Source organism: Lycorma delicatula, chromosome 8, assembly GCF_047948215.1.
Source record: "Lycorma delicatula isolate Av1 chromosome 8, ASM4794821v1, whole genome shotgun sequence".
NCBI lineage: Eukaryota > Metazoa > Arthropoda > Insecta > Hemiptera > Fulgoridae > Lycorma > Lycorma delicatula.
The window spans coordinates 9,634,351-9,646,672 of record NC_134462.1 but is presented as its reverse complement, the minus strand read 5'-3'; the positions used below and the strand labels follow the sequence as shown (position 1 = coordinate 9,646,672).

Genomic DNA, 12,322 nt, shown 5'->3' with positions numbered 1-12,322 from the left:
AATAAGAAAATGTACAATAAATTCAACAGTTCTGTCATGCAAAATATATACATATAAAGAGGGTGTAAAAAAACCATTCACACTTGTATAAATTTGTTTTTTATACGCTGTACATAAGAATACTGGCATAAGTAGTTAAATTACAATTTGTTCATCTTGAAATTATTAACAGTATGATGTGCTTTTCTAACGTAAAGTTTAAAGTATGAAATGAAAAAATATTAATGATGTCAATTCTATTTTAAGAAAAGATGATTTAATGTACACAGGAAGTCAAAATTTGAAATTCAATGAAAACAAATTGCTTCAAATATCTGAATACAGTTACAAATGGAGATAGAATAATTTATAATATACATTTTTCAGGACTTCTATTAGTAATAATCTTGACATTTTCTTTATAAAGATTATTATTTGACTAACTTTATAAGTGAATGAAAAGGGAGATAGGGAAGGAAAATAAAATGTACATAATAGATACTTTGCTTAAAATACAATAAAAGAAGACTGTGAATGTGGAAATCGCAGAGAAATGAAAACAGTGTTAAACTGATGTTATATATTTCTAATATTTTTACTGTAATTGTAGAAGAATGATTCATAGATATAATAAAAAAAACACATGGAATTTCATGAACCGACTGTGTAAGCCACCACTTACTGTAATCATTTACTCTGGTAACAGGAATAAAAGTAATATTGAAAGGAGTAAAAAGAATGAAGAAAGCAACTAAGTGGAATCTGGAAAAAATAATTCAAAAGGAGGTAAATAAGAGAAAAGATAGGTGAACTATGGGAAAAAAGAAATTTAGATGGCAATACTGCAAATAAATTCTGTCTAAATATGAAATGCGTTTTAAAAACAGTAACAGAATAAAAACTTAATTGGCTTCATTAAGGGAATAAGAACCTATTAGTTACCAGAGCGATGATTAAAAGAAAATTAGAAAGCAGAAGAAATGTAAAAACAGGAAGAATGAAGAAAGTAAAAGGCTCTACAGAAAAATGAATAATGAAGAGTTACACAAAAAGTAAGGAATGGCTTACAAACAAACGCTCAGATGTAGAAGAAATAAACACAGAAAGACACAAAAAAAAATAAAAAGAATATATAAGTAAAACAATAGCAGGATAAGTGGAAGAAGGCTATGGGAACTAAAAAATTGTCAACAGGAATATCAGTAATACAAGGGGGAAGGTATAATTTATAGGTGGATGGAAACATGGAAGAACTATACCGATATAACAGAAAGCTCTTTCTGTGGAAGAGGATGAAGTAGGAGGAGAAATTTTAAAATTAAACTTTATGCAAGCAATAAAATATATAAGGAATGAAAAAATGTATGAATAAATCGGCTGCTGATAGAATAAATTAAATGTATTAATGAAGGATTACAAGAAATGATGAAACTATATAAAATTACCTACAATAGTGGAATGTAGTCAGAACAAACAACCACAATTCCAATTCCCAAAAAGCATGATGTAGTAAAGAATCAAGATACAAGGCAGTTAGATTAATAAGATTACATCCAGCAAAGAGTCTATGAATTCTAGACAGAATGCCAAATATAAAAATGGCGTATATGGTTATAAGACAGTGTGGGTTCAGGAAAGGAAAGGTGTAAAGAGATGTAAACATGGTAATAAGAACTACTGATAAGAATATGGAAAGAAGTAAAAGAATAAGTGTGTTTTACATATATACACACACAAGGGTGAATCAGATATAAACCAGAATCTTTCTTGTCGACACATGGCTAATGGAAAGGGTTTTATTTAAGTATCGCATGAAGGGATGCGTGGAGGGGATCCCACTCTAAGAAAACCAGCCCACTACTTTTTTCTAATCAATATCACAATGTCAGAGCAGTAGGTATCATCACACATTGCATAACTTATTATTATTAAATTTATGAAAGCAATGATGATAGCACTGAAAAATCTCAAACCAAACAATGGTGATACAAGGACAACATGGACGAGATACAACTGCTAAAATAAAAAAAATTAAAACTAAAAGTAAAAAATGCACAAAAAAAGTTAAATAAGATTAAGCAAATAAAAATATTAAGAAAGAAATGGGTACAAAAAAAAATTAATTTATAAATAAAATTACGATAAACGTGGATAATAAAGTGAAAGACATATTCATCATACAGCATAACTGAGCTTTTTACATTATCATGAATAATTTCATGTAACAGAAGATTGTGCAGAAGTGATAACAAAATAAAACCAAGAGTAGGTATCACAACAACACCTAACAGGAAGAAACAGTTCTGTAGTAATAGTGAATTTGAATTACAAGAGTGGAGTCTTGATAGCAGTCTAGTATAGCGGTAGATTTACAACTCATGTTTGCAAGTAGCATTTGGACAGGTTTTTGATAGATTTTGGTTTAATTTAAGGACAATGGAGGACTTTGTTAAGTATTTGTGAACTTTGATAACGGATCACCTATTTTTTATTAAGTTTTTTCTTTTTCCATTATAAATTATTTTGCCATAGGTTGAGAATCGCATGGCAGTAGAGTTAAAATAGATTATTTTATTTAATTGAAGGATTGTCATTGCCAGCTTTCAGCTGACAAGATAGCATCGAGTCAAGTCCAGTGGTGTATAAATTAATTAACTTTATTCATTTATTATGTTTTGTTATCTATAAAATTAAAAGGGACATAGACATAGATTATATTAAAATTAAAAGGGACATAGATTTAATTATTAAACAATTAATTCTGTTATTTAATTTTTACTTAGTAGAGGTATTTTAATATATAGGAGACATTACCTTCTTCCTGTTTAGCCTCCGGGAATTACAGTCAGGTATTACTTCAGAGGATGAATGAGGATGGTATGAGTGTAAGTGAAATGTACAGTCTCAGGTCGAACATTTCTGAGACGTGTGATTAATTGAAACCCTGTTGTGTATGAGAATGAGGTGATTCCAACCAGGTATTCTGGCTGATGTCGTATCTCAGATCGGATGGGATACTGGTCTAATAAAAGAACTGAAGGCAGGGTGCAGAGGTGTCTATTGGTGATCAGAGCATCTAGCAGTACTACATAAGACATACATAAGAGCTTGCCAGGTGCTACAGAGGGTACTACGAAGAGAACTAGATGGGGCAGACGAATTAGAGCACTTAAAGGAGGCTAGAAAGAAGTTTAAAGATGAAAATGCTATAGTTAAATAGAACAAATGGAAGGAACTGTATGATCTGATGGATGAAGACCCATCGGGTATAGCCTACCAGATTGTGATGAAGAGGTTTGGGAGGATGCTGCCAGTACTTTCCAGAGTCCAGCTAGAGAAGAGTGCAGCAGTATTTCCCAAGAGGAATGACTAAAGAGGGAGGGGACAGTGACCGATGAGGTGATTCCATTTACTCTGCAGTAATTAATGGCAGCTGCCAAGTTGATGAGTATTGATAAGAGCCAGATGGCATACCACCTGGTATGGAATGGTAAGGAATGAATTGGAAGAAAGGTGAATCCGACCCTATCTATGTCGCATTATCCAGGCATACATGGAGGACAGATGTGTTACAGAGTGTTCTGGAAGATGGGGAAGTCAGAGTTCCTGTGGAGAGAGGTATTCCACATGTTTCAGTTACTGTATCCACTCTCCCTGTGGAACCTAGTATATGATCTTTGACTAGATGATGGTGTTCTTTGGCTAGATTTTCCGGCAGGTGCGACCCTACTAGCATATGCTGATAACCTCGCCCTAATGGTTGATGGAAAGAGTAAAGGTGAGCAGATGAGGTGTGGTGAAAATGGAGTAGAGTTAGTGGCTAAAGGATAATAGGCTGTCACTGGCTGAGAAAATAACCCAGGTGATAGTCATGACAGGCTGGAGGAAGCTGGAGCCAATTAAGTTCAAGGTCGGAGGTGTCAAAATCTAACTTAGCCCTGTTGTTAAGTATCTTGGGGTTTGGAGAGACAAGAAGAAGTCTTTCACTCTGCACATAGATGAGACTGTGAAGAAAGTACACTGTGTCGGCATTATACAGGCTTAAGGGGAATGTTACAGGGCCCAGAATGAGAAAGACTGCTCCCCATGTTTATTCATCAATCGTGCTTTATGGGGCATCAGTGTGGATAGGTGCACTGGAGCGGAGTCACAATAAAGCAAAACAGAATCTACGAGTTATTGCAGGGGGGGTTAAAAATATTTATCAAGACTGGGTCTAAGTGTTACCATGGCATGTTACAACTGCAATGAAGTAGATATTGCAGAACACATGATATTTTTGTGTGACAGATGGAGAGAGAAGAGAAATGAGTTGGCAATGTTCGAGGAGGTTTGGGTGGACAATATTGTCGGAGAATGCTATTATAAGAGGAAGGTGTTTTTAGTAGGTCAGTGCACTAGGTGGGAAACCCCACATGCTCAGCAGTGCAGGCTGCTTCCTTGCAGGTATTCCCTCCTAAAAAAAGTGAATTTCAATTGATGAAATGCCTTGTAAATTGTTATGTTTAGAATATACTTCTATACAATGTGAAACACAGGCACTAAGAAAAAACGCTGAAGACAAAGTGGAAAACTAAGAAATAATGAAGAGTTAATGAGAATTGAGGCTTAATCAGAACTCAGAATAGTACAGCTAGTTAGTTTTGCTATTCTGATTAGGAAACATAAAAAGCAAAGAAAGACCAAATTAAACAGTGCTAGAAGGTAAAAAATTATAGAAATAAAAAGGGTAAAGATTATAAATGATCTAAAAGGAAATGGAGCTATCAAGATCTTAAAAGTTTTTTTTAAGAGGAAAATTGATAGATATAGAAATAAATTGATAGATGCCTACCTTCCAGGGCAGATAAAAATAATAATGTGAAGTTAATATGATTATCTCATAAAAGAATATTATTGGTATAACCTACAAAGCTATTTATGGTTAAAAAAAAATTAAATGCTATTATTTTAAAAAAATCTTCTTTTGTACTATTATTAAGAGTTTAAAATAAAATCATTGGAACTTAAAAATTAAATAATTTAAACACTTAAAAATATGTTCAATTAATATAAAATAATTTAAATATAATATTTCTAAATATCATAGAAAGTAAAAAAAAAAAAAAATACATACTGAACATTAGTTTCTTTTTCTTGCACTGGGACTCTATCTAACAGAGCATAATAAATAGCTTCTTGATAATTTTTATATTTGACAGGATCTTTTTCAAATACTTCATATGTTTGAGATTCAAGATTATCAGATAATGGCTGCAAAGGATACTGCAAGAAATCCTCATAACCCTGAGCATAAGCGACTAATGGATCAGGCTGAGATGTTCTCTATAAAGTAATTAACAAAAGAAAAACAAATCAAATTTAACAAAATTCTGAACCATATTAAATTATATTAATTACATTTATAAACCATCAAACAAACTTTATACATATGGAATTACACAACTGCAATCCTTCTTGACAAATGATTTCAATTTTAAGTTTTTTTCACAAGATATTCTCCAGTGTAGAATATATTGTTCAATTATTTAACTATGTAGTATGTATAATTCCAGAATAACTAACATAATACACAGAAAATCCAAAAATCCACTTCTATAAACTTGTTTCTCACTGCCGATAGTCCCACATCTGGACTACCTCAGTAGCTAATATACTGCGAAAAAGAATCTTAAGAATAAATGCTATCAAAGGCACATTGAATAGATCTAACTCTAAAAAAATACTATAAAAGTTACAGTATCTACCTAGCAAAGTAACCGTACATGCATACATAATGTATGTATTGTATGTGAAGTTGGTTATGATCATAGAACTGATAGTTTATGATCATAGAAATTAATTCTTTAAAGAAAGAGCAAAAAATATACTAAGATTTTTAAATAAATTTTCAAGAATTACAGTGATATATTTTGTGAAAGAATATGTAAATAATACTTCACAAAAGGATATACTTACACGAGCCAAATGTTCAATATATTTACGGTAATTAATAATATTTTCATGACGACAAGCTCCAGTAATAAATATTTTACAATCATTTAACGTAAGCATCTTAACAAATGCTTGATGAGGCCGTGATAAAACAGGATATCCTCGTTTATTTGTCAAGAATACATGTGTCGGTATTAATGCACATCGTATGGGTTCACCTAACCAACGAGATAAGACATCTTCATCAGGTAAATCTGGTCCTACTTCTAAAGCGACACCTATATTTTTTTCAGAATTTGCCAACTGACGCAGTCGATTCCACCTGGAAATTGGTTGAAAAAATGAAATACTTGAGAATTCACACTTGCCAGCATACATTTATAAATATCAATATCTACAATTTATTACCATTTTTTCAAATAATATTATTTAAAACAAATTTGTATTTTACCTCGCTTCACTCTGGAAATAATTAGCTAACCTTAATTTACTCAGGTAATTAATATCAATTATTTGTTTCCAGTCAAAGAAAATGTAAAATATAATCTACATGCCTTTGGTAATTACCTATGTATCATATTCTTCCAACTCTGACTAAAGATGACATGCAAGCACTATGTGAATCATGTAGCAATTGAAGAAAATTTTTTAGATGATTCATGAAATATTTTCCACCATTAACAACTTACTCTGTACTTTTAAGAAAATGAAGCACATTCATTAAATGAATGACTGAAAGTTAAATAAACAATAATTACTAATTATTACTTTATATTATAAAATAACAAACTAATAATTTGTGGTTAATACCTACAGCATATGATGCAATTAAATATGGATGGAAAATAAAAAGGATAGGTATTTTTGTTTTCCAGATTAGGAAGCCGGCAGCACTGGCCTTTTTTTAAAACCCATCAAGCTCACCCAGTCTGTATGAGCTTGATCTAGCTTCCAGCAATGTTTAGGTCTCTGTTAAGCATGATAAAAATAAAAGAAAAAAGTAATGATAAATCTTCTTCAAGAGAAACTGAATCCTGCAACTTATTTACAGTAGGATAATGATAAAATGGGATCAGTCAACGAATAACAGATGGACCTACAGACTGATTCCAGACCTTCAAATACCTACCTAGTAGCCAGAGATGGCTGTGCCAAAAATGAAGGGAACTGGGTTGAGTTGACACAATTCCTGACCAGTCACTTTGTTTTAAAGTATACAGCAGAACAGTGTACATGCACGATCAGTTCCTGTTGCACATAAGGTAGCAAGCAGAGAATTCAGAATTCAGTGTGTGCTTACCCCAGAGAAAATCATTAGGATTATGCTGCAAACCATATGATCGTGGCATATGGTATTCAAGAAGGTTAAGACCATCAAAATAAAGCTGGCAGAAGTCCAGGAGGTTAAAAAAAATAAACTGCAGGGTTCAAGACGTGAGGTCAACAATGGAGATAAGACATATGGGATGCTGTGATAATATAATATCATAATGTGAGCTCAGCATCCCATGTTGTAGAAGGAGTGGAGGGATTTTAATGGGTAGGCCTGCAAGGTAGAGTCCCACACTATCATGGGGTTTGAGACCACATAGAGCCTATAAAAGGTTTCCCCTCCTCAAAATAGAGGATGCTGATAAAAGTACAAGTTGAAAAAAATTTACATAGAGGCAGATAATTTTAGAAGCCCAGATAGCATTATATCCCAGCAATGTAAACCTTCTAGAACAATGTCAAAAATGAAGCTGTTGGCCAAATGACTCATGGAGATCAGAGTCGAAGTGAAGGAATTCCAAACTAAACTGAACACAATCTATTAATTCATTTTCAAAATAATTTTGCAAACTTTCATCCGTCCTTAAAAAAAAAAAAACTATCATTGCTCCCATTGCAGAAATATTCAATGGAACAACAATCTTCATAATATAAACATGTGTCACAGTAGCTCAATAATAAAGAATGTCAATATTTCTGAATTATTTTCAGGTTAAAAATAATACAGAAATATTAGCATTATAGGCCAGATAAATAATTGTGAAATGAGAAATATCCTTTAGTTGACTTTCCCTCATAATAATGGGGAAAGCAAATTAATCATGTAAAGTCAAATCATATATAATTATTACCATTGCCATGTATCTGGTTCGTCTTCATCATAATCAACATTATTACGATAGTAATTAGCATTGACCGAGGAACACTGCAATGGCAAACGAATCCAAAACTGAAAAGATAAAATTCACTTATTATTGAAATTTAATTTTTTTTTTTTGTGGTGGGTTGTAAACAGTGTGGCTACAGAAAGTACAAACTAATTATTACTGATAATTAAAATTACAGTGCCACCATTTATTATAATAGCACCACTGGTCACATACATAAAATAATTCATGTTGACTTCATAATGGTAAACATAAAATCCATGGGTTTAACAATAAAATTGAAACCACCTTGCAAATGCAGCTGTATTTATTTATTTTATAATATATAATAATATTAGGTTATTCACCATTACTTCCTGAATAAAATGCTATTCTAAAGAAGGAACACAAACATTCCACAAGTCCTAATCCTGAAGTACAAAAAATAGCATTAACATCTCGAGCACAAAAAACCAATGATATTGTCTCACTGAAAAAATACTATCTTCACCATCAAGGCAAGTCTGAAAAGGCTATCTACACACAACCTTTGATAGTTTTAATTAAACAATTGACCAGTGACATATAAACAAAAATTCTGTTTAAATGAGCACCACTAAAATAAGGACCACCAGCAAACCATATAAATGTACTAAAATGCAGGTGGGTTCTCCCTGCTTCCCAGAGGACATTGAGAAATATTGTTAGCAAGATAATTCATAATTTGAGTTATGGTTGCACTTAAAGTAGCAAAATGGCTGTGATTACAAATGAAATAAAAAGTACTGTTTGAATAACTGTGCCTAAATGCATCTTTCAGTATTCAGAACTTATGCCGCTGGATCATTAATGCTTATGTAATAACAGAACAGTGTAATAACAGAATTAGATACATTTCATTTATTTTAATATTGTATCACTAGTAATTTATTTCACATTGTTGAGGTTAATGACATGTACAATATTTATATTCTTAGAAATATTATATTAAACTATTTTATTTAGCTTCACAATTAAGTTACATCTTTAACAGAACTGAATTAACTTTAAATACATCTTTTATTGAACTGATTTAACTTTAACTACATCTTTAACTGAAAGAATTGATTAATATATTATAAAGATAAAATATATATTATAAAACAGCTGTTGAACTCAACCAAATTACTGTATCTACATGCCTTACATAAGTAAGAAGAAAAGAGTTACATAGTTTGTTTATCATTAACAAGGAGGACATGAAACTGTATAAGTATTATGTTACTACAAGGGTAAGTCAATTATTATCGGCAATTTAGTTATATTTTTGTTTATGTTGGTAGTACTGTCGTGTTGCGTAGATGACGCATGCGTGGTTTAATTGTTGTTATGTCTGTGCAGGTTTTATGCTGCTAGGTTAGTTCCATTATCGCTGCCCTGCCGTTAACGATGGCTGCTCCGCTTTCTGTTTGCACCAAAGAAGAGCAATGTTCAGTGATCCGATTTTTGTGGTCAGAAGGTGTATCAGGGGCGGAAATTCATCTAAGACTTTCGGTACAGTACAGTAACAGTGTCTATGAATGAACCGAAAATTTCACAAATGGTCGCACAAGTGTTACACACAATGAAGGAACCGAACGACCGTTTACTGCCAAAAATAAGGAAAACATTGACCGTGCATGTAACATGGTTTTCTTAGATAGACAAGTAACTCTATTAATGAAGTGGCACATCATCTGCAAATTAGTCACGGTTCTGCCTACGAAATCATCCACAACAGACTTGGGTTTCATAAAGTCCGTGCAAGATGGGTCGCAAAACAACTCGCACAGTTGCATAAACAAACACGCTTGGACATCTCCCAAAAACATTTGGATCGCTATGGTAACGAACGGGATATCTTCTTAGACAGAATCATCACTGGTGACAAAACACAGATCCGCCATTACGAGCCGGAGAGTAAACGGCAGAGTATGGAATGGAAACATTCAAATTCGCTCATCAAAAAAAGTTCAAGACCCAACCATCTGCAGGAAAACTGATGCTTACGGTTTTTTGGAACTCACAAGGCCCAGTACTGGAACATTATGAGGAAAGGGGCATGACAATAAACAGTTCGCATTACAGTGAGATGCTTATTGCCAAGCTGAAGCCTGCAATTTGAAGCAAACATTGAGGACTGCTGTCGAAAGGTGTAATGTTGTTGCACGACAATGCCCGTCCACATACTGCTGAAACGCTCCAGAAACCCAACTCTGAAGTACTGGCTCATCCTCCGCATAGTCCTGATCTTGCCACTTCTGACTACCAGTTGTTTGGTCCAATCAAATATTAAGGGGTCGTTGATTTATCTCAGACGAAACACTGAAAGAAGCGGTGCATTCCTGGTTCACAGCTCAACTGAAAACCCTTCTTTTTTGAGGGCATCAGAACGCTTGTGCAACGATGGACCAAGTGCATTGAAATACAAGGGGACTATGTTGAAAAATGATGTACATGTAAGTTTCCTATTTGTATTGCAATAAAATTTATAACTACACTGTGGATAATAATGGACTTATGCTCATACATAGTTCATCATTATTAAAGTATACAAAACCAAATAAGATTGTCAGTGTTTAACATGATTTTATGCGTTTTTGCCAACATGCTGATGATATTCTTTATTTATTTCTTTACAATTTTAAAGTCAACACTAAAGAATGTCATGATAAGCTAAAATGTACAAGCCATCTGTTTCTGTAGAATACTTCTTAAACAATTTTTAATTATTTCCAAACTATGATGAAGAACATTGTCATTAACCAGCTAATAAGATAACCATTCCACGTAATGACCTGACTGACCCAGGTTTGAATTCAAGTAAAGATATATGTAATGACCTGACTGACTAAGGTTTGAATTCAAGTAAAGGTACTTAATTCAAGTAGGTAAGATTATCTTAAAGTACATTTAAACATGTATCTATTTTCTTCAGCTATCAATTATGAGGTGTGGTTATTAAATAACGAGACTAAAGCTGTAAAATATTTTATTTTAAATTTATACATATTTAGTTATCCCCTTCAATATACACCCCTCCTCTATATCTACAACATTCCATGCGAATTTTCCATTGTTCAAAACAGTGCTGTAAGTCTTCTTCTGTGAGCTCTTTCATGATGCATACCGCTTTTTCTTTCACAGTTTCAACAGTCTGAAATTTTGTTCCTTTTAATGCAGATCTGACCTTTGGGAAAAAGTCACATGGTGCCAGGTCAGGTGAATAAGGGGATGGTCTAACACTGGGATGTTATACTTGGCTAGAAACATCTAGACAGAAAGTGCAGTGTGAGCACCAGCTCACACTGCACTTCCTGATGAAGAACTCATTACTTGTTCTTCTATAATTCGGGTTATTCTTATCTTATTTTTTCACGGAGTTGAGCAAGGATCTCAAGGTAGTAATGTTGATTAATAGTTTGACCTTCAGGAATCCAGTGAAGGTACAGAATCTCATGAATATCGAAAAAACAATCATCATCACTTTGAATTTTGATTTGCTCATTCAAGCTTTTTCAGCTCTCGGTGAAGTTGGAACCTTCCAATGCATGGAATGACGCATAGTTTTTGGATCATAAGTGAAACACCAAGATTCATCACATGTTATCTCTCTTTTTAAGAAGTTTCAATCATTTTCAATGGTATCCAATGTGTGAGAACAAACATTTTCACGAGCTTCTTTTCGTTCAATTGTGAGAATTTTAGGTACCATTTTCACACACACTTTTTGCATGTTAAAACTGTTATGTAAAATTTGCCTTACACATTCTTGTCAATTCCCACAGTTTTAGCAATTGCAAGAATAGTTAACCGACGGTCAGATGGATCAGATTACCTAGTTTTTCAATTTTTTTTTTTCAGTTTTTGACATGGAAGGGCGACCCAGGCGAACATCATCTTCAATGTCTTCACGGTCATCTTGGAAACGCTTAAACCACTTAAAAACCCGTGCATGTGATAAAAATTTATTGCCATATACTTTTTTTTAATAAAAGATAGGTTTCAGTAACGGTTTTTCCAAGTTTTCTATGAAATTTCATGACTATTCTTTGCTCTAATAAAACATTTAATTTTTTCAGCAAAACAATAAAACAGATGTTATCCACACAAAGGTCATGGCCAGACTAATATGTCTACAGAAACTGGAGTGGCAATAATCGAAAGAGAAGGCTTCACACTACACAGCTGTCGGTTGTACGAATGTGGTGCATGCGCAGTTCTTCTGTAGCAACATTAGTCTTGTTATTTAA

The 12,322-nt window shown here is 33.2% G+C and overlaps 1 protein-coding gene across 1 annotated transcript in view; it reads right to left on the bottom strand.

Moving 5' to 3' along the window:
• csul (protein arginine N-methyltransferase 5) overlaps nt 1-12,322 on the bottom strand; it is a 49,666-nt gene that overhangs the window by 23,283 nt on the left and 14,061 nt on the right. Inside the window, exons 5-7 of the mRNA XM_075372564.1 lie at nt 8,037-8,134; nt 5,938-6,235; nt 5,096-5,304 (exon numbers count right to left, since the gene is read on the bottom strand). Coding sequence (XP_075228679.1) covers nt 5,096-5,304; nt 5,938-6,235; nt 8,037-8,134 — 605 coding nt within the window. The remainder of the gene's footprint in view (nt 1-5,095; nt 5,305-5,937; nt 6,236-8,036; nt 8,135-12,322) is intronic.